Source organism: Salminus brasiliensis, chromosome 19 (genome assembly GCF_030463535.1).
Source record: "Salminus brasiliensis chromosome 19, fSalBra1.hap2, whole genome shotgun sequence".
Taxonomy (NCBI): domain Eukaryota; kingdom Metazoa; phylum Chordata; class Actinopteri; order Characiformes; family Bryconidae; genus Salminus; species Salminus brasiliensis.
Genome location: NC_132896.1, coordinates 26617683 through 26644700, shown reverse-complemented (window position 1 = coordinate 26644700; position 27018 = coordinate 26617683). Strand labels below are relative to the sequence as shown.

Genomic DNA, 27018 nt, shown 5'->3' with positions numbered 1-27018 from the left:
ACAAGGTGTTGCAGCTTCTGTTTGAAATCAGATACAGAACTATGCAAAACTTGCCATAAGAAGTACATGCTGTACAATAATAACAGGGATTGGGTTCAAGTTTTGTAATGATTAAGGTTATCTGCAAAGCTTTGACATATACACTGTATATTGTCACTGTCACACAATAATCTCTTATCTCATATTTACAAGAGAAGGAAAAAAACCTTCCTTACTTTCAATTGAAGTCAATATAATAATATATTTTATTCCAAGTCTTTTTGAACATTTATGCTGGTCCATTAATCAGAAATGTTGGACACAAGGTAAAGAACAACTAGCAAACCTACATTATGTAAAAAATAGAGATTCAGTATATATGTAGTATATATATTAAATTTGTGTGTGTATGTATGTGTGTTAACCCACAGTCTGGAGATGAGTGTGGATGAGCCAGCGCCTCCAGTTGCTGCAGTCAGAAAGAAAACACCGTCTGCAACACCCAGAGCCGAAGCAGCTCCAAAACAAAGGTTTATTATTTTCACCTGGCTTTCTATTAGAATATATATATATATATATATATATATATATATATATATATATATATATATATATATATATATATATATATATATATATTATATATATTCTATATGTTCTATATATTCTCTCTCTCTCTCTCTCTCTCTCTCTCTCTCTCTCTATATATATATATATATATATATATATATATATATATATATATGGGCCCTTTAATTAAATCATTTCAAAGTTCACACTATACAGTGGGTATATATGCTTCAATATGTCAACCTTATTGGGTTTTATCTCTTATATACAGTGGTGGTGATGCCCTTGATGCCCTCTCTGACTCTCTGCTGTCATCCACTCCAGCACCCTCCAGGTACCAGAAACACAACTGGGCCCACAGTAGATAAGTGTTAATTGAATGAGAAACTTTTACGTTAATGGAATGAGAAATGTTCATACAGCTGGTGTTAAAAAGAAAAGATAGAATTACAAGACAGAGATTGTATAAGTGTAGGAACACTGACACACCTGATATATTATATTAGCCCTCTTGTATTGAAGCTCTTTGTGAATGCAGGCCCAGGTTTATTTCCTCATATCATACAGTCTGTTCCTTCAAGTGTTTTCTCTCTCACACACACATACACACTCTCCTTTGTGATGAGATTTTTATAGAACCTCAGACTCCACAGTAATACCAAAACCAGTATGAGTGAAGATCACAAGCGTGATCTCCTGGGATGCACATAAAATATGTACCATCATTTCTTCTTCTTACAGATCCCCGAAATGTCACAGTCATCTGTTTCCTATTTTCTGTGCTGATCTTTCTCTCTTCCCCAGCGTCTCGAAGCCAGCAGCTGAAGTCAATCCTCCTGCTCCAGAGTCTAAACAAGCTCCATCCACAGCACCCGAAGCCAAACCCAAAACAGAGCCCACTTCTAAACCAAGGTTTATTTTGTTTACCTTATTTGAGATCTCTGTAAGAACAGAGATTAAAATTATTAGCGCCATCTGTTGTCTGATTGATCCTTCCTGTCATTTCCGCTGCCAGCATAACAATACCACACTAATAATTCCTCAGACAGATACAGAAAAAGGAGAACAGTGTGCCATTGATTAGAGGCACTAAAAACTATATCCGTACTAATCTTGAGCCTGCTAAAGGTAACTGAGTGAGTTACTTGCCTGGTTCATGAGGTGCTTTAAATCTAACACATTTTACAGACATTCAGGCTAAAGGATGCTTTTTTAACCCTTTAACGCAGCAAGGCTGCACACACACACACACTCACATATATATGTGCATCTGCATGCATCTGATTGTTTATGATTGCATATCTGCATGTATATAATTGGATGGTCACACCACTCTACATTTTTAAATTTTGGGAGGCATAAATGCCAACAAACTAATTTTATTTTGATGCACTCAAAACATGCTCACATAAAAGAAAACTGTACAGTACTGGGGTGTCGTATATATTCAGTTATATTAACTGGTGGCTGTAAGCTTCCATTATGTCCCATCTGCATTAGCCTTGTAGCTCTAATCTCTGGTGATCAAGTGCATTTGGCTGAAATAAAAGCCTGTGTAAATCTTTATGGCTGAATAATTGCTTTAACCTCCTGGGAACGTGTCTCATTTTCTGGACTGATGTCTGCTCTTCCTCAGTGCCACTGAGCCAGTCACTCCAGCTCTCCCTGTCGCAAAAGAAGCCCCATCCACAACGCCTGAGACCAAACCCAAAGAACAGCCCACTCTTAAACCAAGGTTTATTACTTATGTCTCATTTTAGATGGTCAATCTAAATGCAGAATAATTGTATTCCCTCATTGGGAACTTCATTTGAAAGCCCTGCACTGTGGCTCCAATTGTTGCATCTTCAAAAGTAGAGACACTTCATAAAGTGGTCAGTGAGTGGACATACAAAGGGAGATGTTTCTACCATACATAGACTGAACTGTGTATTGTAGTGAATCCCTAACACTAGGACTGGTAACCACTAGTTTAAGTAGTCGTTTCTCACACAAGTCCAAATAATTACATTATTTTATGGGTATTACAACACAAAATATGAAGTTATGTGGCTGTATTAATATTTTACAACAAGTAACATCAAGAAAACCAAAATATGCAATAAAATATTTTCTGTTTATGGCAATTTCACAGTTCAGCCAATCAAACAAATAAATAACGCTTAATTTCCAGTGCAATATGATGTGGTATTAGTATCATACATGTAGTATAATAGTGTGTATGTGTGCATGTGTACATATTGCTATTATCTCTTTCCTCAGTGCTCCTGCCCCCACTGCCCCAGCTGTGCCAGCTGCACAGAAAACCCCATCTGCAACAGCGGAACCCAAACAGGAACCTGCTCCTAAACAGAGGTTTCTTACATTCGTCTTTTTTTTTAGAATAATAGCCTAATGAGAAAGTCTATGTATGTGTCGGTATTGTGTAGGTAGATCCAGTGTGTTAATATAATATATAATATATATAAATAAATAGCACTTTGGATCCAGTCCCTTGTGATACAATATTTGCTCTTTTTTTCCTCTTTCCTTTTTCTGCAGTGTCACTGAGCCAGCCCCAGTTGCTCCGGTTGCACAGAAAGCTCCGTCCACAACACCAGAAGTCAAACCCAAGACAGAGCCCATTCCTAAACCAAGGTTTATTAGCTTCATCTTAATTTACTTATGCAATACCAAAACAGACTGACATCTCACAAGTGATATTTATGGCCATGCATACAAATGCTGTTACAATTTCTCTCACCATTCCTTCACATATCACATTTCACAGTTGTCTGTTCCTTGTTTTTCACGTGGCTCTCTTTTTCAAACAGTGTCACCGAGCCAATTGCTCAAGTCACTCCAGTTGCTCCAGTTGCCGCTGAAACAAAAGCCCCTGCTGCAGTGCCTGAGGCCAAACCTGAAGCCAAATTAGAGCCTCCTAAACCAAGGTAGATTATAATCACATCAGAATATATTCATGTGGGGTGAGGGTATACTTCCACTCACTGGTTGCTTGAGTTTAATGAATTCAGTGTATCTTGTAGGTCCATTAGCCTTACAAAAGAAGTACTACTAGAAATCATAAGATACCTATGGTGCTGTCTAATACTTTCATATAATAATCTTTAATATTTTAACCCCTATGTCATATTCCTGTAATATTATCTTACACTAATCTTAATTACTTTGAGTGCAATTGCAGATTAGCCCTATCTGTTATCAGCCCTTTTCCACTTTTTCTTTCATTATTGGTCAGTTTCAAACCACAGTAACACTGTTGACAAGGGGTGTAAGAAAATATTGATATATTACCATATTGAGATGTTCTGCAATACTGTATCAGTTCTCAAAAACACAGTATTCATTTTAAATAATATGTTTACATGCACATTTGGTGGCAGACAGCAGTTCATTTTGTTTTGTGTTTAGATCCTGTGTTTCAGTAGTGTTGGTAATGTTGTACCCTTATCTTCAGATCCCACTGTTCTTATTGCATGAAAAGTAACTTTCCGTTTACTCAGATTTCATGCATATAATGGTTTGTATTATATTCCTAAAAACATAAACATATATCGTCCTGCTTACAGTATCTGTACTGTACAGTACAGTGTATATTGAAATATGCTGAAACAGTCCTACTATTAACCATATCAAATAATAGCATATCAAAAGTTGTCATCTCTGATTAATTTGGGTAGTAGATCATCATCTCATCCCAACAGGGACTATTGACATGATAGTGTGTGCTAAGTCAAAAAATCCAGCCAAGGACATCAGTGTGATCAGAAACAGCTATGTGGTCATGCCATTGTCCATGTCCATTTTCTCTCCTTCTGCATTACGACACTGCATTGTTATTCTAAACTCAGTAACAGGATCACAAAAACAATCTATAGAGGAGAACTGTGTACCACGGTAGCCCTAGTTCACTGAGACAGTCATTTTGAACATTTTTCTTTCTTTAGTGTCATCGAGCCAATCCCTGCTTTGTGCTCCGCTTGTCCACTGATATTATTTTCAATGCTGCTCTCTTTCCTTAGTGTCACTGGGCCAGTTCCAGCTACTCCAGTTGCACAGAAAACCCCAACCACAACACCAACCACCAAAGCAGAACCCACTCCTAAACCAAGGTTTGTTCCATTTTGCTTACTTTAGATGAGTAGCCTAATGCAGTGGTTGGTGGATGGTGGAGCTGTAGATGCAAACAGTAGAAATAATGGTCATATTTTATGAATATTTAGAAACATACATTATATGTATGTGGTAAATGTCTTTGAACCATGATTTGTTTCCTTTACATCTGTACCAAGTGTATTTCTACCACAACATAAAAAGTGAAATAAAATAGTGCTTTGTGCTCCGCTTGTCCACTGATATTATTTTCAATGCTGCTCTCTTTCCTTAGTGTCACTGAGCCAGTTCCAGCTGCTCCAGTTGCACAGAAAACCCCAACCACAACACCAACCACCAAAGCAGAACCCACTCCTAAACCACGGTTTGTTCCATTTTGCTTACTTTAGATGAGTAGCCTAATGCAGTGGTTCCCAATCCTTGTCTGTGAGGGCCCCCTGTCCTGGTTTCCTACATATTACCTTCTAGCTCGAGAAGGCTTGTTAATTAGCTGATAGGCTGAACTCTACAATGTGCAGGGCAAGGGATCCTCCAGGACCAGGGCTGGGAATCACTGGCCTAGTGTATATTGTCACTGTCATACCAGAACTTTGTTTATTTGGTAACTTTAGCTGCCCTTTTTAAAATGTGTACATGAGTTAGTGAATGCCAAATGTACCAATAAAAATGGTTTAAAATTACTTTACTACTTTACTGAATTACTACTTACTTTATGACCCTTGTCACAGTGATGATATGCATGTGTATGTAGAGTAAAAAGAAACAAATCATACATACTTTGCTCAAATATAATACGTGTCCAGAAGCATCCACACATACCTTCTAATCAGTGAAGGTAAACACCTTACGGGTGTTTCAAAAGCCCACACACGCACTAAGCCCCCAGCACTGAGCAGTGGGGTTACGTTATCTGGAAGGATGGAGATCCATCCAATACATGTAGGATGACTCACAGCAATGTTCCAACATCTAGGGTAATCCTTCCCAGAGGTTGTAGAGATTGTTACCGCAGTAAATGGGGGGGCAAGCTTGCTTTTAATACCCTTGATTTAAGTAAAAACAAAAAGGGATGAGCAGGTATCTACAAAGTTCATGGACAGAAGTGAGAAAACAGTGACATGTGCAGGATGGTGGAGCTGTAGGTGCAAACAGTAGAAATAATGGTCATATTTTATGAATATTTAGAAACATACATTATATGTATGTGGTAAATGTCTTTGAACCATGATTTGTTTCCTTTACATCTGTACCAAGTGTATTTCTACCACAACATAAAAAGTGAAATAATATGCTTTGTGCTCCCCTTGTCCACTGATATTAAACAGTCCTTATTCTCTTTGCTGCTCTCTTTCCTTAGTGTCACTGAGCCAGTTCCAGCTGCTCCAGTTGCACAGAAAACTCCATCCACAACACCAGAAGCCAAACCCAAAACAGAGCCCACTCCTAAACCAAGGTTTATTAAATTGCATTGTTTTCATTATTATCAAATTACATTATTCTGCATTGCCTATTATTTTAATTAGCATATGTATTATTATTGCACTATTTTACAATATATTATAATGATATTAAAACAACAGTCCTACATTTCTTATTTTTTATACTCATCTTTCTAACCTCAGTGTTGCTGAGCCAGTTCCAGATGTTCCAACTGTTCCAGTTACACAGCAAGCTCCATCCACAACACCGGAAGCCAAACCCAAAACAGAGCCCACTCCTAAACCAAGGTTTTTACCTTTACCTTTTTTTTTTTTTTTTTACACAACGCAAACATATTTGATCATATTCTTAATGTACACTGCAACAATAACAACTGCTTCTGACTTTATTTCCACTTTCTTCAGTGTTACTCAGCCACTTCCAGCTGTTCCAGTTGCACAGAAAGCTCCATCCACAACACCAGAAGTCAACCCCAAAACAGAGCCCACTCCTAAACCAAGGTTTGTTACCTTTGCCTTACTGTTGACACATAGACTGCATGTTGTCTCATATACTGGGGCACCTGTTCATTCATAGTTTCTTCTGAATTTAAGGCTATTAAAATAGTTTATCCTGCTTTTGTTGGAGTAACTGTCTACTGTACTGGGAATAAGGCTTTCTAATAGATTTTGGAGCAGTGCAGTAAGAATCTGATTGATTTGACAGTGTTAGTAAAATCAGGATGTTGGATGATTACCACCCCACCTTATCTACAACTCCCCAGCTCATTCCAGAATTATTGAATGGAGCACCACCATTCCAGAGAAAACAGTTCCACTGCTCCACAGCTCAATGATGGGGGGCTTTATACCTTCCAGACCCACGCCTGGTGTTATCTGCTCTTAGTCCTATTCTATTGGCAGTACTTCTCTTCATTGGCAGTACTTATGCAGGGCATAAAGTGTATATGTGGCTATAATGTTTGTTATTACTATTAATAAAAATATAATATTAACATCAGAATTTCTTATATTTTGTGCTTCTCCCTTTATTCTTAGTGTCACCGAGCCAGTTCCAGTTGTACAGAAAACCCCAACACCAAAACCCAAAACAGAGCCCACTCTTAAAGCAAGGTTTGATATATATATGTACTGATTTACTGTAATTTAGAAAGGTAGACATGCACTAAAGGTACATGTATAGTTGCACCGTGTAAATATGTACACAAATTGATTCATCAGTCATAGTGTTTCTTAATCAGTCAGAGCAAAAACACTGTGATCTTAGGCAGTAATTATGTCGTTGTATTACATTGTACTATTGTGGACATACTGTACAAATTAGAATCAAATAACACAATCATATATAATCAAGCAGAGCAAGATTCCCTCTGAGGCATTATCATTCATCTTTCCTCAGTGATGACCCTAAGCCAGTCAAGAAGACCAACGACTTGAATAATGATGATCTCCTGGGCCTAACTCAGAGGTCAGTGTGACGCATGAGAGAATTTCTGCAAAGCACTGGACTGAACACACTGTGCCCACATTCCTATTGGTCCTCATTGTTGTATACACAGTCCATATAACCTTCACACAGTTTATGAGCCAGAAATAAAAAAAATAATAGATAATAAAATTTAGAAATCCACCAGAGGAGGGCACCAGAACTCTATATTAGTGTCTGAGATTCCAAAAGAGTAAAATTCTTCTTGGCTACAGCTCCATTTCAAAGCAAACTGCAGAGACACTGCATCCCCTCCCTCGTAGTGATCTTGAGTCATCATGTTTGAGCATTTGTATTCTATTTCCCACATAGTTAACACACCTTCCTCTCCCCTCCCTGACAACCCCTTACAGTACTTCACAGAAGCCAGTGAACCCCGTCCCCACCACCACAGACCTGCTGACAGGAGCTGACAGGTGAGAGAATATACGCAGTTTGAAAGTGAGGGGGTAGCTGAAAATAGCTCTTGCTGCGTCTCCTGTGGAGCTTTCCTGTGAATTCCGTGGGAGGACTTTTGCGTAGGAGGCTGTTAACAGGCCGAGCTGAATCTGAGCGGTCCATTAGTTACACCCACACAGTAGTGGGCTGTTGTCTACTGTAATTAGTATTCTTTGAGTAGTTGTTAGCAAGACTAGGCTAGTTTGCACATAGCAGTGTAAATTAAATACTGATTTTCTCCAAATAATAACAAAGCTAATATCCCAAAAACTATTTTAAGGCATTCATGCAAGCTTAGAAAAATATATCACCATTGCATAGATGTGGGTGATTGCTGTGTATTTGGTTACCATCCAAAAAGCCTTTACATTTGAAGAGTACTTTATAAGACATTACCTACATATATACAGTATGTATTAGTATTATTTTATAGAAAATAAATAAAAAAACATGTTTATGAGGTGATATTTTGCATACATATTCCATTCATTCATCCATGTAATAAGCATTAGATTGTTAAGGGGTTAATGCACAACTGGAATTTCATACATACAATATGTGCTCCTACAGCTCCCTGCCCAAGTCTGAGAAGACCAACAAATCCTTGGACCTGCTTGCAGTCGATATCATCCCCATCAATACCAATACTGACAAGTGAGATTCTTTGTTTGACCTGTAACATGATCAGATCTTTGTCTAAGGCCCTACAGTAGATAAAGAACCCAAAAAAATATGTATTTACCATTAATTTGTTTGTTCCACCCGTTAAATGTGGTGGTGGCAATATCATGGTTCAGACTTTACTTACATTTCTTATCTGATTTATGTAAAAAAAAAAGACATTGTAAAAGCTTCACGCACTTTATTGTTCTGTTATACAATAAGCAATATAAGAAACACCTTCTTAGATTCTCTTTCTTTTTCCTTTATATTCTCATTTGTGTTGCTTGCCATTGTCCTTAGACTCAGCACCAATAATGCAAGCACCCAGACTGAAACAACACAGACTATTGTGCAGGCACAACTATATATCTCTGTAATCCGGAGCAATTTACTAAGCATATTAGTATTTTAGTATGTACTGATCTTAGCATGTCATTCATTGTTCCCTCAGCTCTCAGCCCCAACCAGAGAAGACTCAGAAATCTCTGGACCTGCTTGCATTTGATCTCATCCCAATCAACACTAAAAATGACAAGTAAGGACTGTTTTGTAAACTAGCAACTCATACTGTAAACTCCTATTGTTACTCTAATTTGTGTTTAATAAACACATCAAATGTATTTCATGAATCTGAAAGACTATGCAACATTACCCTGCACTCTTACCTCCTCTTTTCTTGTCCTGACCTCGTTCTCAGACTCAGCACTGACAAAACACAAAGCAAAGTTGAGACAATGCAAACAGTGCTGCAGCCAAAGAAGGAAACAAAGAGGTACAGTAAGACTTTGGCCACATCTTTCAGAATCAGTACTATACAATGACTTTAACTCAATACCTTACATCAACTTACGGCCACCTCTCAATAGTTGATGATGAATACATCTACACTGCAGGTCAAAAGTGAGAAGGCCACCTTTGATTTGCTTGAAACATTTTAATTATCCCACAACCAATACATGTTTATTAACATCCACTTTAACCCGTCACACCCTGTGTGTAAGCCCACACTTCTTCCCTTTCATAACTACATGACTGTCATACTTAACATCAGTTTCATAGGCCCTAAAATAGAACCCAGTGGGACTCCACAAATTTTCCATTGGTTTGCATTGATGTAGTCCTACTGTAACTATTTATTAGGGGAAAGCATTGACAAATCTAATTATTTACAAAATCCTAATTTTACACCTGGTTCAGTTCATTAAGCCTTCAGGAGCGTCTGAAAGGGAGAGTCAGGTGAATTTGATCAGAGCTGTAATAATAACTCTGCCGGGGATTCCGCAGAAGTGAACCTAATGAAGAATCTGGGCCCAGTTTCCTGATCATCAGATAGTGTGAAAGACAGTGTGATGCCCAAAATGAGTCTGTTAATAAACATATCAGCCATAACATTAAAACTACTGACAAGTGAAGTGAATAACATTGATAATCTGGTTACAGTAGCATCTGTCAAAGGGTTGAGATATACATATTAGGCAGCAAGTGAACAGTCAGTTCTTGTTGTTGATGTATTGGAAGAAAAAAATGGGCAGATGTAATAATCTGAGCCACTTTGACAAAGGCCAGATTGGGATGGCTGGACAACTGGGTCACAGCATCTTCAAAACAACAGGTATTGCCAGGTACCACAGGACACTTTTAGAGGTCTTGTGGGGCTCATGCCTCAATAGGTCAGAGCAAGGGGGGACCTACACAATATTGAACTGTTTTTTTTTAATATCATGGCTGATATTTTATATATTACCTTATAAAAATATAAGCATTTATTCTGCTATTCTAATGTTCTACTAGTAATACAGTCAGAACAGAGAACCGCTAGAGGTGTAGTGCTGTGGCACAACACTAGATCCTCCTCTAGGAGCAGCAGAGGCCACCCCACAGCTGAGCGGATTGTTGAGTCCCTATTAACAGTCACATCAGAATTCAATTTGCATATGACAGAGTGTGTTCTCACCACTCAGAGTGAAATCGGTGTGAAATTGTTTTTTCAGCTCCACTGATCCATTTGATCCTATTCCGATAGTGAGCGAGTGCACAAAGAGGTAATGATTTTGGCTTAAAGGTGACAATTTCTAAATGCAACGCAATCGTCTGTGTACATATCACACCAATTACAAATACAACATCTTCTCTCTCTTTCTCTGGCAGTCCTGTGGAGCTGTTTGATCCTCTGCTGTTGGACAGGTATGTGCTTGGCTCAAACACAGAAACACACCACTGAGTAATGATGATGATGATGACGACGATAATGATGAGGATAATGATTATGGTAATGTGGAAGGTGGGCGGGATGAAGGTAGCGATTATGCCAAAACAGCACAGCTGTAAATCAGCATGATTGCTGTACCCATGATATTACTGAGTCAGGAGAAGACAATGACGAGATGGCAATACACATAAATTCAAAGACAGCTATGACGTTAGAGATGAAGGAAATTTAGAAGGGTGAGATCGAGAGAGGCGCCACTGGAATGATAATGATGACGCTGACTGATTGAAAAGAATCTTCGCTTTGACGTGGCTTTGTATATGTAATTCTTCAGGGCTCTCTAAGCGCTCTGAAAGAGTCCATCAGCCGTGCGCTTCAGTGATTTCAAGCATGAACCCAACTCTATTACATTTACATTTACTGCCTTTGGCTGACGCTCTTATCCTGAGTGACTTACATTTGAGTCATGTTACACAAGTAGGTTCATGAAGTGTTTGGAGTCTTGCCCAAGGACTCTTATTGGTGTAGTCTAGTGTGCTTGCCTGGCCTTTGAATTGAACCCTAGTCCACCATTATACATTGAGTTGCCAATTTTTTACATATGCTGATGACACTATGTGTCCAAAAGTAAGTTTGATTGCACTTAGCTTGTGTGATCTAGATAGAAAAGCATTACTAGTAGAATGGGAAGCTCTGGAGCAGTGCATATGTACACAGATCACCATGCCCAATGTAAAGCACTGGGTTTTCTAGAGTGATGAGCACCATCCAATACCTTTGGAATAAACTGGAGAGTTACCTGACCTCACTCACAATGCTTTTGTGGCTGAATGCAGTCAAGTGCTCACAGCAATTTTCCAACATTTAGTGTAAAGCCTTCCTAGAAGAGTAAAGGCTCGTAATGCAGCAAATTGTAAGAAAAGGACCTTGGAACGCTGGACAAACTGGTGTTTACAAACTATTGGACTCTTTAGCCATGTCACTGCTGTGCTGTGAATGGTCCACCACCCAAATGATAAATTGTCATTAGTGACCCTACAGTGGACCCTTAACAGTGATGAACTAGATAGATGAGGTGTGATCAATTATGTAGCAGCAGGGTTACAGCCTGTAATTGTAAAAAAGACACCTGTGTAGTAGATGAACTGGATAAAATGATCAATGGTTGGGAAACTCAATACTCAATAACAGTTCCTAAAGAACTGCAAACAGTGCAAACATGATGAGATATACACTGTATGGACAAAAGTAATGGGACATGTGATTATTTATTGTTTTAATCAATGATTTTTAGAAGAGTTTATCCTGCTTGTGTTGGAGTCTCTGTCTCTCCTGTGCAGGGAAGGCTTTTTACTGGATTTTGACATTAGCATTGCATTTAGCAACAAAAGCGATCATGTTGGATCATCAGTTCCCCACCTTGTCCCAACTCCCCAACACATCCCAAAAGTATTGGATGGAGCACCATTATTCCAGAGAACACAGTTCCACTGCTCCACAGCTCAATGCTGGAGAACTTTATACCCCTTTGGTCCATGCTTGGCATTAGGCATGGTGCCAATATGTTCATGGTTCACTCTGCTCCAGAGAGTCCTATTCTATTGGCAATACTTCTCTAGAAAAGCTGATAAGTCGTTAGAATGGTTGTCCACAAACATTTGGACACATAGTGTACATAGGTCAGGGGTGCCTGGTCCTGGCCTTGAAGATCAACCAGCCTGCATAGTTCATATCCAACCATAATCAAGTAATGGTCTTCACATGCATCTGAATATTAGAGAAAGTCTGATAGAGGAACTCTCAGTCTCCAATGTTGAATCTCCAGGAACAGGATTGGAGGACCCCTGAGATAAACGTTCAACTTATTTTTTTGTCATTCCAGTGACAATATCCCCAGTGATGGCCCAAGCTTCTCGATTGAGGACATTACTCCAGGCGACACAGATTTCACAAGGTAACGTGTTTATAAAGCGCTTAGATGGTGTATTTGCTTGTCTAAGAAACAAACTAAAGGTGCCCATCGAACATGAACATGCATCTATCCCTTTCTTTATATTTCAGCCTCAGCACTGACACTTCAGACGAGCATTTTGACAGTGGTGTTCCTGCCTCAGGCCAGAGGTGAGTGATCAAAGCCTCTAGTGCACATTTTCGGCTGGGGAGGGCGTCTGTGTGCATGTGTGTATGTCTGGTGTGTGACCTTTGAATGCTGTCTTTGAGATGGAAGAGCATGCAGCAGACCGTTGCAATCACATTTGAGAAGGAGTGAGTCATGTGTGTGTGTGTCTCTCTCTCTCCTCCTCTCTCTCTTTTTCACTCTTGCACTCATTCCCTCCGTCTCTCACTCACGCCTCAACACACCACAATAGTCACATTGCTTGTATTATTAATGCCCACATTTGGCTCGGTGACCTAGAACTGATTGTACACTGGTGCCTCCGTAAAAATAGCCTAGACGCAGCCTAGCTTTACCAAATAGCGAAGCCTCTTCTATTCTACAGCACCGCAGCATATCCGATTACTACTTTACAGGCGTCACCACTGACCCTTCGTATTGAAAATGCGTGCCGTGTATCCGCCTGAAGCTGTTATTTATATGTCTTCTTAGGTCATCTGACAATAGCTCCCCTTGGGACAGATGGACATCTCCTATTCTAAGCACTGCAACAGAGCCGAGGTACAGTAACACGTCATCAGTGTTCTTGCTATTCAGGTGGATATGGTGACTGGTCATCTGTTTAATACACTCTGCTGTTACAACTGATCTATATTTTTATTCTTGAAGTAGCACCCCATTGCCAGCTTTGCATACTTTATTTCTGAAGTAAATCATAATTAAAGAACATTAAAATGTTCTTTTGGGGGAAAAATGCATTAAAGCATAAACTTCAAGCATAAACTTAAGGAATGGTCCAGTGAATGGTCATATGTACACTTTTTTGGTTATGTACCCCAGATATAGTAAGCTGACCAACTCTAAAACTTGTTTGATATCCAAATTTTCCTTCCTAAGGTTGAAAGCTGTGAAGCTACTGTTTCTAAGTAACACTATAAGTCAGTAGTCACCTAACATGTTTTTTTAAATAGATGCCGAAAACTCCACCACCAGCGGTTCCTGGCTTTTTCCCCCACAACTGTTATAACTTAAGAACTCAGCCAGTTTGCATTGCTTTGCATGTAGTTTCTGATCAGTAATCCTCAGGGTGTAATAAAAGTCATGAAGCATGAGGGATTATGGTTGCACAAGATTGCATAAAGTTGTTAATGTGGTTTAGAGATCTTTAAAAAGTTGTATTCATTTCTATTTCTGTTCACAGTAAGTCATACCATGCTCTAAACCACATCGAAAGTAGGGTATATATTTGTGGACCTGGGTGTCTGTTAAGTGTTAGATAGATTAGATAGTGTAAGATAGTTTAGCCTCATTACTTGTTTAAAACCAAAGAATTGAACATTTGGACCTCAAGCTCAAACAATAGATTGGTCAACCTCATTAGGGGTAATTTCACACCAAAGCAGTTTCATTTACAGCTGTAACCATCACTGCTGGCTCTTTTTGTTTCAAAAAGTTTAACCCTAGGCCTATTTGGGGTATATTTAGGTCATTTTTAAAGAAAATTAATATCTTTATTATTTTTGCCATATTTTTAAGTTACTGAGCGCCTATGGTTATGTTTTGAATTATTAAATGTGCAGACCATTAAGACCGTTGTCAGAAAGACATCACTTTTTCCCATTAAGTGTTAAACTAGAATGATGGAAATACAATAATTGTGATTGTGGTTCATTCTATTTCTTATTACTATTTATACAATTATATTATAAAGATATAGAGATGTTTTCTCAGAGAAATGAAACAGTCCCAGTTTAAAGTAAACGAAAACGAAAATGAGACAAGCATAATACAAGCATTATGTGAAAACACCACCAAATGAAATGTAAAAAGCATTTACAAGCATCATGTGGAATTTCGTCATTCTACACTTTATAACTTATAATACAAAAATAAAAACAAAAGTTTACAGGCACAGGTAACAACAGCATATGTGGAAAGTATGGGGTTAAAGTTGTTGGAGGCAGGCAAAGTACAGGATCAACCCTACCCTTTCACTACACCTGCTTTAGTAGCTTCAGCACATTTGCTTTTTTCCCCTCACAGGGAAACAAAGGCTGACCCGCAACCAATGGAGACGTGAGTGCAACTTTCTACATTCTAATATTTAAAGGTTCAGAAAGACTGATTATTTGGACAGATTCCTAAAACTGTCTTTAAGTGATTCTTCCTTTAAAGACTCATTTTTGTAAAAAAGATGGAAAGAGTGTGAAGAACCATTTGAAAGTTTAATGAACCTGTGGGGCAGTGGGGGCTCAGCGGTTAGAGCTCTGAGCTATTGATGACAGGGTTGTGGGTGCGATACCCAGGCAAGCTGCCACCGCTCCAGGCACGTGTGCTCACTGTCCACTGTGTGTGTTTTTCTGGTGTGTATGTGTGTGTTTGTTGCACGGATGCGATAAAAGCGGTAGCCAAATTCCATCTGTGTCCATCACAAATGCTAAATACGGTTGCCTTGTCTAGGATTTACTAGGAGGATGATTTTAACTTGTCAAAACCAAAAGCTATTAAGTAGCCTGTATTTTTGAAGAGTGAACAGATATCTAACCCTAACCCCAACCTTAGTGATGTTAAACTGGATATAACCTCTGTTCAGGAAATCCAAAGTGTTGGAGTTCATCATGTCAGAATTTTAAAACATACTTCCACAGATTAAACAGATTAGAGTTTGAGGGCGTGCTAAAAACGGCTCTCGATTTATCAAGAGTTTGAAGTATGGGATGCCAGAAAGGGGCACTAAATTTATCAAAAGATCAAGACATATGTTCTGTCACTGTTCAGTGTTACCTACAACCGTTAATATCACTTTAACACCTGATTTGACTGCAGCATGCGGGCAGCATCTTGCTATTAGTGGAAATGGGGTCATTTACAATGTGATCACCTTACATCCGCAAAAATCGCATCGGAACGTAATCCTTTAAAATGACGGATTAGGATTACAGGATATAGGCACATCCCAGATTATGAATGATGGACAAGCCTTTTTTTTTAGGGCAAGTGCTTTGCTCCCACCGGCCATGTCTTGATGTAGATCATTTGTACCTGTTCACTACATGCATTGTATAATAGAAGATGGACATCTTAGATGGACATTTAGGTCAGGCTTTCAGGAAAGTTTAAAGGGAGGCCTCGGCTTACGTAGCGTTCAGTCTTGCTAGACAGAACTGTAGTGTAATACTGCCTTGATGAATGTATTACATTCTCTGTCTTTTACTAATTACTAATTATGTAAAGCTGCTTTGTGACGACAACAGTTGTAAAAAGCGCTATACAAATAAATTTTACTTGACTTGACTACAGACTATTAAGGAGGAACTCGGCTGATTTTTCATAATTGCTCTATAATTCCATTGTTCCTCAGAGTTGTTTGGTGTGAAATGGTTTGTTGTAGCAAAATGAATCAACTCAGGTTTCTCTACAGTGGTGGTGATAGGCTGCAGCCCGAGGTCTAATAATGAATGTACATGTTTTATACATAGATGTTAATTGTGGTCAAATAATAGAAAGTTCAAAATAAAAAGTTTTATTTAGGGACAGTTTTTCCACACAATGTCCTGCATGTACTTATTTTCCATTAATAGATTTTAAAAAGTACATTTTAGGCCAAAAGCTTATCTAAAAACCATTGTAAAACTTTCTCTCAGACTTTAGGCAGCACAATTCGTAACCATTTTGTGTAATAGCTTTATGTGAGGGTGCTTTTAGGGGAATTAAATGCTTCAGAAGTCTGGTTCCTATCACATCCACAAATCTGACTCAGTAGGTCTCTCTAGAATGGCACACTTTACATCAGACCACTTTGAATAACTTTGCTTACATCTTAACAATTCAATTATGCAGAAATATTAAGAAAAAAAATCAATGGATTTCCTCTTTAAGGACAGGAGGTATTTGGGCCTACCTCACCGATTCCTTATCAGCCCCCTTTCCTGTTCTTTAGAAACACACCAAGCCATTGTTAAGTACTACCTTGACCAAAATTGCTAATGTATGTAATTAACAATTCATAGAGGCTAGTAGCCAACTGTTATGATAACGTTTGAATGATTCTTATCCATTCTCTGACAACGTTAACAACGTTAGCATGTTTGCCTGTACTGTTCCTTCAATTCTGATTAAAGAGCTGCCAGTAAACCAAAGTCCAGCTTTGTTTGAAGCATTGAGTGTTGTGGTGCCTTGCAAAGCAGTTTAATGCTAATGTTTTCTTTTATCTTATCTTTGACAGTAGTTATACAGCCTACACCAGAAAGGTGGACAAGAGTGCACTGGACCCAAAGTCTCAGGACCCTGACCCTAAGAAGTATGTAGTCATTTTCTAGATGTTTAATAATGCTGTACATCCTGGTGAATAAGTGTGTTTATGAAACTTACAGTTGCACCATTTCACCTCTCCCTTCTCTTAGGGGTATCGTCTATGTCAAAGAGTATGTGAACACGCCTCAGTTCTCCGCGTACAATGGCAGGTAAGATGCAATGCATTTCATTCATAGACTAGTTTACACTATGTAGTGGTCATATACTGGATATCTGCTGATGTTCAACATACTTCTTGTTTGTGAACACTTTGAAATACGGTCACTGCATAGTATCACTGCTAGTATCTAAAATGTGTCCCCAGTATGACCAGATGAGATCCCGCCTAAAAAGCATACCAACATGTCCATTTCTTTCCGTTTTACCCTTCCATTTCTTACTGCCTTTACTGGAAAAGACTTCCCATCTTTCTTCTGTAATTCCTGAAGTGGTCAGTGCAGCTAAGGGGTGTCCAGGGGTCTTCTTGGACATGACAAGAAAAGTTAAGAAACACAAGGCCATTATTCTCTAGAAAAACAACACACCTGCATTCAGCCAGAAAATCACAGTAACACTGAGGTACAGCTCCGGGAGATTGTGAAAGGTTTTGAGGAACGGTGGGGGCTTACACAATGCAGTGGAACAGTAGATGCTCCACACATTCCTGTAACCACTCTATCAGACAATGGGAAGGACCTCATGCTGCCTGCCATCAACAGCTGGAGGCTGAGGGGGCATAGTTGAACTCACTCTCCCCCCACGTCACTTCAGCCATTGCATCAGAGCTGGGTACCTGCTACTTTCCTCCGAATGCATTGGTGATGTTGCATCGGCGCCAGTTCAAAAAGAGGCGATGGCTGGTTGTGCATGTTGGAGGAGTCATGTGTCAGTCTATACCCTCCCAATGTTGGGAGCATTACATGTGATAGGGGAGGGTTGCATCTAAAATTGGGGAGGATAATTGGGTAAACACTATGGGATGGACTATTTCAAACACAATCACACATGATTTTTTGGGGGGTCAGTTGAATTCAGAGCGTTGATACAATCACTGAAAATGCATGCTAATGCCCGGGGTAATCAGCCTCAGTCAGACAGGTTACAGTTTTTTTGAGATATGCAAAGCAGCTCTGCTTTCACAAGCTCCCACTACACTGTGAGCTCCTGCTTTATCTGATGTTTGTACAACTGTTTTAGTGTGTGACTGGTCTAATCATCTTCACAGCTTGCTCTAGACAGTTTGCTGTTTAGAGTACCATGGGTCCTACCAACCAGGCTGAAGTAAAAATCAAGGCAAACCAAACACATAATGTCTATTTATACTGTACAAAAACAGGATTCCAGAAGTGATTAAGACTGCTGTGGCGTTGGGAGTTTTATTTTTCCAAAGATAGAAATCCCCCCAAATTATTGTTTTAAAAAAAAATCTCTACATGCTGACAAAATGCCTGAGAAAATCAAATCATATAATTTTTCTGTATATGTCCAGGGCCTTATTTTGTCTGCTTTTACAAAGCACAAAGAGAGCAAAACTGCTCTGCGATCAATATAGAACCTTAACTTCTGTTATATGAACTATTTGTTGAATGTTTAAAAAATAAAGCTTAATATTGCTTTAGGCTCTTTAAGGCCCTTTGAGGTCAAACATGCCTTCTAGCAGGCAGTGGTCAGCTGAACAGCGTAAGAATAGAACATGCCAATGTGCAACACTACTAATCATATCATCAAAACACAAAGCAATTGTAGCAGCTATTGTGTTCAATTTGGCGGTGCGGTGGACCGAGCAGTGAAATGATCAGGGAATGAAGCTATCATCTTGTATTAAAAAGGCCAGTGTGTGTGTTCTCGCCCACAGCGACTTGGATTATGTGACCTCGACCAGCTCCAGCTATGCATACAGCAGCCCCTCCAGGTAATATACCCGACTAGCTAAGCTAATGAAGGCTAGGCCGAGGCCAGAAGGACCATATTAGCAAGGCTATTATGCTGGATGACAAAAGGTCTCTCAAGCATTTATGAAACACTGAGGACTCGGAGTGCTCTGAATGTGGAATAACATAATTGTGCTCAGACACTGACAAACAATGCACTGTTTTCTGTTTGGTAAACCAGTACAGCTAATGGTAGAAGCTCCTCCTTAAAAGAATGAGTGAATCAATTAGTTATGCATTTGAATAAGTGATAGCATTCTTTTTTTTTGCAATGGCCTCATCTTTTCCTGGTCTTTTCTGGTTAGCAGCACAAACATGAGTGCCTGCACATACTGCGGTGCTCTTGTGGGGAATGATGCCAAGATCACCATTGAACACCTCAACATCTCATGCCACCCTGAATGCTTCAAGGTACTTTTTTTTTAGAGCTATTTATACAAACTGCATATTTTAAACATAAATTTAGTTTACTTCCAATATAACCATGCTCTGTATACAACATGCGACATAGCTATGCTGTGTGTATATTCACTAAATCCTGGAATTCACTTAGGCTACGTTCACACAGCAGGTAAAAGTGGTGCAAATCTGTCATTTGGTAGTGGTAGTTCCGATTTCTGCCACTTTTATACGTGCGACTTTTACATCAATCCAACTCAGCTTTTGCTGAGGAGAAGGGAAGATGGACGCCAGCAGTAAGGGAGGGTTTCAGTGGTGGTAGTATGTATAGTGCTGTAACAGACCTCATAAATAATTGAGGTAATATCTGTTCAAACAAAATTAGATATCACAACCACTCTGTGTTTGATGAAATCCCTAAAGGAATGGCCAGAAGCAGCATCAGAAGAATGTGGCTGCAGTGTCAAAGAAATCTAAAAAGCTTTAAACCAAAAAACATGCCTCTTGTACAACGAGCTCAAACGCATTCTTGGTGATAAGCCCAGCTGTCAGCCACTGGGAACTGAAACTTTACATAAAGCATTACGTTTTTGCGCATATGTGTCAGTTTAGGAGCTTGAGCTGTTCAGATGAATGCCGGCCACATTAAAAAAGGATAGTGTGAACAGCCTATAAAAATGGATTTGGTGAGAAAATCGGATTTGGGACACTTTACTTGGTGTGAGAACGTAGCTTTAGAAATCAACAGAATTCAAATGCATGCCGTCGGATGGGTTATTATTCAAAATACATTATATAAAGATCTGTAAACTCCAAGTAGTACACAATATAAGGCAAATATATAGCGTATGGACATGCTTATTTTGTTTTCAAGGCTGGTATAAGAAAGTTCAATAATAGCTGCTTTCAATAGCACCAGTCAATAATGGCGGCAAACAATTAACTGCCGTCTTACACATATGTGTATATGTCATTTAGCAAACACTGTGTTTGTTAATAAAATTTAATAAAAAAATAATCATTTGAAGGATATTTAGACACTGCACTTTTGGATGTATGATTGATTGGCTTATGCCAGTTATCACAAGCATGTTATATTTGATGCAAGAAATGACTGTATTGACAGAATGGAGAACACTGTTATGAAGCATAATATCCAGGGGAACTTACACGGCAAAGATATGTTATGTACTCCATGTGTTATGTCGCCATGTGTATTGAATTTAAATACAAATGTACAGCTGCAGACAACAGCACATTTTGTGCAGCCTTATAGGTCTCCTAATAGGAACATTTATAATTTAAGGTGTGATACACGAGTACATTAAAAATGTTCTACTTTTGAATTATTATACCAAAGATAGGTTTATTATTTATCACTCAAGTACAGGACTGTGTGTACTTGTCCACACACATATATTTAAAAATATACCACTGAGGGCATCAAATCTTTCAGAGCTGACATATGTCGTTCTTAATGTGTGTGTGTGTGTGTGATGACCCAATGTAGGTAACCTTCAAACAGTAATACCTAAAATTCAGACACCAGCTCTGGTGCTCCTGACTCAAACTTCTAGTTTCAAAATTATTCTTTTCTTCTTTTTCCCAACAGTGCGGTATTTGCAGTAAGCCAATGGGCGATTTTCTTGACAACATGTTTTTGCACCGTGGGACAGTCCATTGTGAAAGCTGCTACGCCAACGTTCTTTAGTCTTTCTTCTTCACAGCTCTGTTGAATGTTAAATAGTAATTTAGACACCTTGAGACACAAGTTTCTTTTTTTAGCATCAGAAGGAATTCTTCTACAGTCCTGCAACTCGTTTTTACTATCCCTCACATTGTATCATTACCATGATCATGCAAATTACCTTTGAATATAACATTAAATACGTCTGGGTGTTAAAATGGCAGGGTGTTCACTTTTTCTAACATCTTACTAGTCTTATTTCACCTTCTGACTTCTTTTAAGACCTCTAATAATATGTGCTCTTTCCTCTGCTGTTTCAGTCTCTACATACTGAATGTATAACTGTGAATAAACTATAAATATCTACTATTTCCTTATTTTATATGCATAAATACATACATACATATAAAATATCACCCACACAGTAAAATAAACTTCATGTACACCCTCTTTAATAGTGTTGTCATTATGGCTTACAAAATACTCAAAGTACAAAAGAAATATAAATATATAAATATATCAGAGTGAAAAAGTTTACATATGTGCACATTGCAATGGCTAAAAAGGCTTACAAACCCTGAACAATTACTCAGAGAGATCTTTTATCCTGGACATGAGCAGCAGCTGAATATAAACGTCAAGTTTGGCAGCCTGACAAATATGTTATTCATAAATCACAGAAGGGCTTGTTCGGAACAGCTGCACTGATAAAGGCAAAATTAGAACAATTCTGTTCCCACACTGATCATGTTCAAAAGTGTCTCCATATAAACATGGATTAAACAAACTCTAATGACTCGTTACATTGTAAACAGTGCAACCTAATATAAACCTAGTTATGCATATAAACACTGAAAATGGACGCCTTCAGAAAATGATGTATAACCTGCTGTCATTTTCAACTCAAATACTCGAAAGGTATAATTCAGTCAGAGACCACCCTTCCAAATGTCAAAATGGCCATTATGTTACTCATTTTTCAGGAGATTTTTAAAAATGATTCCAAGAAATGGATCAAAAAAGGGACTTTTGACAACCCAGGCCAAACCACCAAAAAGGTCCTCATTGGATAAACAGCACTTAAAGCTTTCATCTTTAAAAAAAGAAGAGTGGGAAAAAATACAATCACGCTCCAATTTCGCCTCTGAAAACATCTACAGTTCTTTCTGCTCATCTTTTCACTGTGAGAAGAAAACTTAACACTGTGGGTCCGAAAGGATGTGGAGCTGATCAAGAAAAGATCTTACTGAGAAATGCAAACAGACCAAAAAGAAACATTTGATCAGATCAAATATAAAGCAGCTGGTGTTCTCAGAACAATGAACAACCATCACCAACTTTAAATTTAAGTGGTGAAGATGGTGATAAGCAGAAAGTACTCTTGGCTTCTTAGGCTGAACTTTGGAGAAAAACTCCCTGCAAAACTGAAAATGCGTCTCCTGAAAAGAATGTAAGCTGTAATAAAGATAAAGCGAGAATGTGAACACTGAAACACACAATACTGCAAGTTTATCCTGCTTTTGTTAGAATAACTGGAAGGTTTTCTACTACCCCCCCCTCCATACCCCAACTCATTCCAAAAGTGTTGGATGAAGCAGCTCAATGTTGGGGGTCTTAATACCCTTCTAGTCCATGCCTGACATTAGGCATTGTGCCAAAAGGTTCCTGTGCATCTGCTCCAGAGTCTCCTATTATATTGGCAACACTAGTCTACAGGGATTAGACAAGCTGCGTTTATGCATTTGCGCACATGTGATAGCAATATGTGCAACTTAAAGTAGTTGAATGCATTCATTAGAAGGGGTGTCCACAAACATTTGGACATATAGTGTATGTTTTCTGTTTTTTTCCTGACAGTAAAGAATGATGAACTTGTACCTAATGGCTATTTTGACTGGCAATGAAATGAATAACAGGTGGTCTCTTTTGTATAGCACTGTATGTACTATTGAAATATTTTGATTAAAATGTCTTTCATGCTATACTTACCTGATGACCTGATTGGATGGCTGACCTAAAGATTTTATTCACAGACTTAGTGTATAAGACCCTTCTCTGGTAGCTCAATTCTGCTTAAGCAGGCAGATAAACCATAAGTGGCTTTTCATATTTTGGCTTCGGCCTAGGTTGACATACTTTGGCACAGTGAAAGCACTCCATGATTTGGAAACTCTTCCCATGCAGAAGACCACAGGGTATGATACTTCCTTCGAGAAGCCCTGGTGTTACTGGCTGCTGCCTCTTTTTAAAGCCATGCTGTGAATGTGCTGCCACAGCAGTCCAGGATCAGACTCATTGTGTCTTATCAGTGACTCCAGACCCTCTGCCTGGTCCAGGCTCTGCCAGTAGTCCTGCGGCCACATCTGAAGCCAGCTAAACACAAATACACAGCATGTATGGTCATATTCACGTCTCCAAACTACATCCTTTTTTTTTGGGGGGGGGGGTTACTTTGTTCTTTAAATTGTGGCAGGGCAGGGCTGATATGAACATAGGCACAGAGAACAACTGTAAGGCTTATAACTATAATTTGGTAAATAACTTACCCATCATTGGGATCAATGTCTTCTACAGGTCTATAGCCAGGGCTAGGAAGTGGGCAGCCCATGTGGCTGTTGTTGGCCATCTTGGGCATGGGTATAGGGTACTTCTCTGGGTGCCGTCTGTGAGCTTTCACTGCTGCCAGACGTTTGTTTTCCTGGTCACAGATGAAACACTCAAAACCATTCAGGTAGTTGGGCTTGCTCATGTCATTGACACCCCACTCTCTGTTCTGGAGCCCTTCCAGGAGGCGGAGATTGGTGATCTTGCTGGGAGTCTTGTACTCCAAGTAGCGCAAATACTCCTCATCGTCCTTATCCAGAGCCATGATGAACTCAGCAAGTTCTTGTGGGGAAGAAAAATCATCAATGAGAATGGCAGAGCAGTTGTTTGGAAGCCAGTCGGCTACCGAGGATGAACCCCTGTAGACTGGCACACATCCCTGATGCATGGGCCGCCACAGTTTCTCGGTCATATAATCAGGGCACAGGCCATTCTCCATTGCAAGGTGAAACTTGTAGCGTCCCACAAAGCTCATAAATTCCCTGTCTTCACCAGTGGCGGTGCTGGTGTCTTCCAAATGCTGAGGTAAAGGTTTGTTATTGAGACACTTCCCGTAAGAGTCCACCTACACAGAATTTACACAGGGAATAAATAAATAAATTCATTAAAAACAATAAAAAAAAAAAGAAGAAGAAATCCCACTCATTTCCACCATTGAGAAGTCCAGCTTACCTCCTCTCAGTGTGAGTCAGGCATTAGTCCAGACATGAACTACAAATGAATTTTTGAGGTCTAAGCTCAATCCATCAGAACAGTAAAGGCACAATGCAAGAAAAATCAAGACACCTGTATGACATCAAAATGGCTGGCAAACTGTTAAGGAGTCCAAATTTGACCCTATGAATTCTGTATTGAGATTCATGAGATTCAAATTCACAATATTAAACATCAGGCCAAGTTATAATATAGCAGAGTTACCTGTATATGCTTCATGAGCTCCTGGACATAGCGGTCTCGGTCTGAAGGCACATCGCAATGGGACTGCATGTAGAGCACTGGAGCCAGCCCGGCCCGTCTCCAGCGGTTCTTCTCCTGCAGAGAGACGGAGGGAGGCTTAAGCAGGTAGTCCAGTGAAGGTAGCCACTGCAGGGTGAGAGGGTAGTCAGACTCCCTCCGAAATGTTGCAGTGTAGTTGAAAAGCCTGATGCCAGGGCCATGGGACAGGACATAGTTGTTCATGGGCGACTCCTCATGGAAGAGCGCCCATGTCTGGTGGGGCAAGCGGGGCAGCGGCGCCTCATACGCTCTGAAATCTGTGCCGTAGAAGATGATGGCCGTGGTGCGGCGCTGCAGCTGAACCTTGCGGTTGCGTGTGACCAGGCAAGACGAACGGGCGCAGTCCACCCGCTCTGTGTCTCCAGGAAAGTGGGGGAAAATGTTGGCGCTCCACCACAGGAGGATAGGTAGTTCTTTGTTGCTGCGCAGGTCAGTGTTGCCTGGGCCTCTGTAGGAGCTAACAGTGACAAACTCCATGTCAGAAAGTGCACTCTGGGGCTGGAACACACTCCTGTCCATCATGTCTATGGGTTCCTGGCCCCTGCATTGCGGAGTCCACAGCTGCACCAGCCACAACGACAGCACAAGCACAGCTCCTGCACCCATCTGAGGAGGAAAATGGAGTCTGGGTTAGTTTCTACCATTGAAAGGAATATCGCAGTGTTTCTCATCCTAATCTCTATCTGTAGCCAACCATTGGTTACCACAAACAGTAATGAATACTGGGCAGCTGCTGAATACAGTGAATAGATCAGTGGTTCCCACGGTCTACCCATGTTTAGTGAGTCCCCTTGCTCAGTCACTTAGGACTTATGCAGGTACCAAAATGCGTAGAACAGGGGTGTGGAAAAACTCCACACACTATTACGCTAGCTACCACAAATCCTTCCTTCTGGAAAACAAGGATAAAAAAATAATGCTTAGGAATTCCCAGGGATTTACAACTTTATTCAAACACTTTCGACTGAAATACAAATACTTGCATAAATATTTGTGATACAGAAGTACAGAGTTTGACATGGTGATCATTTCTAGTAAGGCGTGGCCATGAAATAGTATATTGAGGCCACTGTACTGAGAACATTACAGGTTAGTGTATTAATTTGTGGCCACAAATGACTAAATTCAGGACCTCAATATAATAATGGCTCAATATTACCTTGTGGACACACCTTATGGTAGTCATTATTATTATTATTATTATTATTATTATTATGTGTGTGTGTGGGGGGGGTGGACTCTTGCATTACCTAGTTTACTATGTGTCTTAGAGTGGGCAAATCAAAAAACCCTTGATTCTTATAGGAGGTGATATTTCTTCTTATATCCTCCTGCTGCTGCTGCTTTGTGGGCATCAATTATTCGCATGCTCAGAGTGCTAGACAGACACTTGGAGGACACGGTTTGAGGATTTGCGAACAATGATTGTGAACAAGCCACAATACTAATACAATACAAGCTAATTATGGACTGAGACCCTGGTAAACCCTGTTATCTGAGGTCAAGTAGCTAGTTTTATACCTCCTGAAGATCAGTTAGTTCATCCACCTACAGAAACACCCAAACTTTTGACTGTCACTGTACCCTTTCTGATGACGATAAACACTCATAAAGACTAGACTGAAACGATCATCAGATCTACACAGAACCCAGATTTATGAACAGCTGACAGCCTTCCTGCAAAGTCGCACAACCGGGTAACGACACTAGACTCGAACAGGCAATTACACGCTCCTTACCAGCTCCTTACCATTCAGCCGCATGCTCTGCAGCTTGAACTCCTTTGGCCTTCGTGCTTTAGGAGAAAAACAACGGGGTTAAAAACACAATACGTGGAGGAGGGCTGTAGCCTTCCTTCTTCTTCCACGTCAACTTTAAGGACGATGAGAAAGAAACAGCGAGCTTTATCGCCACCTGCAGCTTTGGATGTCGCCTCCTTGCGCGACTTTTCAGGTCCACCTTAAAGGAGGCAGTAGCTGCGTTCAGGCGCCTGCTCACGAGACAGACTTCAGCTACTGTAATATTTAAGGTGGGACGGAAATAAAATGAAAAGACAAAACGAATTAAACGAAAGATAACATTTACTTATTCCTCA

The 27018-nt window shown here is 39.7% G+C and overlaps 2 protein-coding genes across 5 annotated transcripts in view; one reads left to right on the top strand and one right to left on the bottom strand.

Annotated features, from left to right (window-relative positions):
* Nucleotides 1-21692, top strand: part of znf185 (zinc finger protein 185 with LIM domain) — a 30719-nt gene extending 9027 nt beyond the window's left edge. Inside the window, exons 12-40 of one of the 3 annotated variants that reach the window (XM_072663819.1) lie at nucleotides 411-509; nucleotides 821-883; nucleotides 1354-1461; nucleotides 2186-2284; nucleotides 2812-2904; nucleotides 3091-3186; nucleotides 3363-3479; nucleotides 4572-4661; nucleotides 4937-5026; nucleotides 6020-6115; nucleotides 6285-6389; nucleotides 6507-6602; nucleotides 7140-7214; nucleotides 7501-7569; nucleotides 7941-8003; nucleotides 8596-8679; nucleotides 9140-9223; nucleotides 9386-9460; nucleotides 10680-10730; nucleotides 10837-10872; nucleotides 12780-12851; nucleotides 12959-13018; nucleotides 13506-13574; nucleotides 15057-15089; nucleotides 17242-17313; nucleotides 17417-17476; nucleotides 19162-19218; nucleotides 19543-19648; nucleotides 21249-21692. In XM_072663819.1, coding sequence (XP_072519920.1) covers nucleotides 411-509; nucleotides 821-883; nucleotides 1354-1461; nucleotides 2186-2284; nucleotides 2812-2904; nucleotides 3091-3186; nucleotides 3363-3479; nucleotides 4572-4661; nucleotides 4937-5026; nucleotides 6020-6115; nucleotides 6285-6389; nucleotides 6507-6602; nucleotides 7140-7214; nucleotides 7501-7569; nucleotides 7941-8003; nucleotides 8596-8679; nucleotides 9140-9223; nucleotides 9386-9460; nucleotides 10680-10730; nucleotides 10837-10872; nucleotides 12780-12851; nucleotides 12959-13018; nucleotides 13506-13574; nucleotides 15057-15089; nucleotides 17242-17313; nucleotides 17417-17476; nucleotides 19162-19218; nucleotides 19543-19648; nucleotides 21249-21347 — 2317 coding nt within the window. In that variant the 3' untranslated portion in view covers nucleotides 21348-21692. Of the gene's footprint in view, nucleotides 1-410; nucleotides 510-820; nucleotides 884-1353; nucleotides 1462-2185; nucleotides 2285-2811; nucleotides 2905-3090; nucleotides 3187-3362; nucleotides 3480-4571; nucleotides 4662-4936; nucleotides 5027-6019; nucleotides 6116-6284; nucleotides 6390-6506; nucleotides 6603-7139; nucleotides 7215-7500; nucleotides 7570-7940; nucleotides 8004-8595; nucleotides 8680-9139; nucleotides 9224-9385; nucleotides 9461-10679; nucleotides 10731-10836; nucleotides 10873-12779; nucleotides 12852-12958; nucleotides 13019-13505; nucleotides 13575-15056; nucleotides 15090-17238; nucleotides 17314-17416; nucleotides 17477-19161; nucleotides 19219-19542; nucleotides 19649-21248 lie in introns of all 3 variants that reach the window. The other 2 variants (XM_072663818.1, XM_072663817.1) reach the window with 2 other exon arrangements.
* A 1544-nt stretch (nucleotides 21693-23236) lies between these two features.
* Nucleotides 23237-26782, bottom strand: fut11 (fucosyltransferase 11 (alpha (1,3) fucosyltransferase)). 2 transcript variants are annotated; one of them, XM_072663815.1, is made up of 4 exons: nucleotides 26663-26782; nucleotides 24846-25529; nucleotides 23870-24492; nucleotides 23237-23696 (listed from the first exon to the last, which is right to left on the bottom strand). In XM_072663815.1, exons 1-4 carry the CDS (start codon nucleotides 26684-26686, stop codon nucleotides 23549-23551), a joined length of 1479 nt encoding a protein of 492 aa, XP_072519916.1. In that variant the 5' UTR covers nucleotides 26687-26782; the 3' UTR covers nucleotides 23237-23548. The 2 variants fall into 2 exon arrangements, with proteins under 2 accessions (XP_072519916.1, XP_072519917.1); XM_072663816.1 differs by having other exon boundaries at nucleotides 26674-26782.
* Nucleotides 26783-27018: the final 236 nt, after the last annotated feature.

Excerpts from the sequence above, each read along its gene's own strand:
- fut11 (XM_072663815.1), bottom strand. The coding sequence starts at position 26,686 with ATGCGGCTGAATGGTAAGGAGCTG. Across the intron at positions 24,493-24,845 it reads AGCTCATGAAGCATATACAG|GTGGACTCTTACGGGAAGTG; the intron begins GTAACTCTGCTA and ends AATTCTGTGTAG. Across the intron at positions 23,697-23,869 it reads GACATTGATCCCAATGATGG|CTGGCTTCAGATGTGGCCGC; the intron begins GTAAGTTATTTA and ends ATTTGTGTTTAG.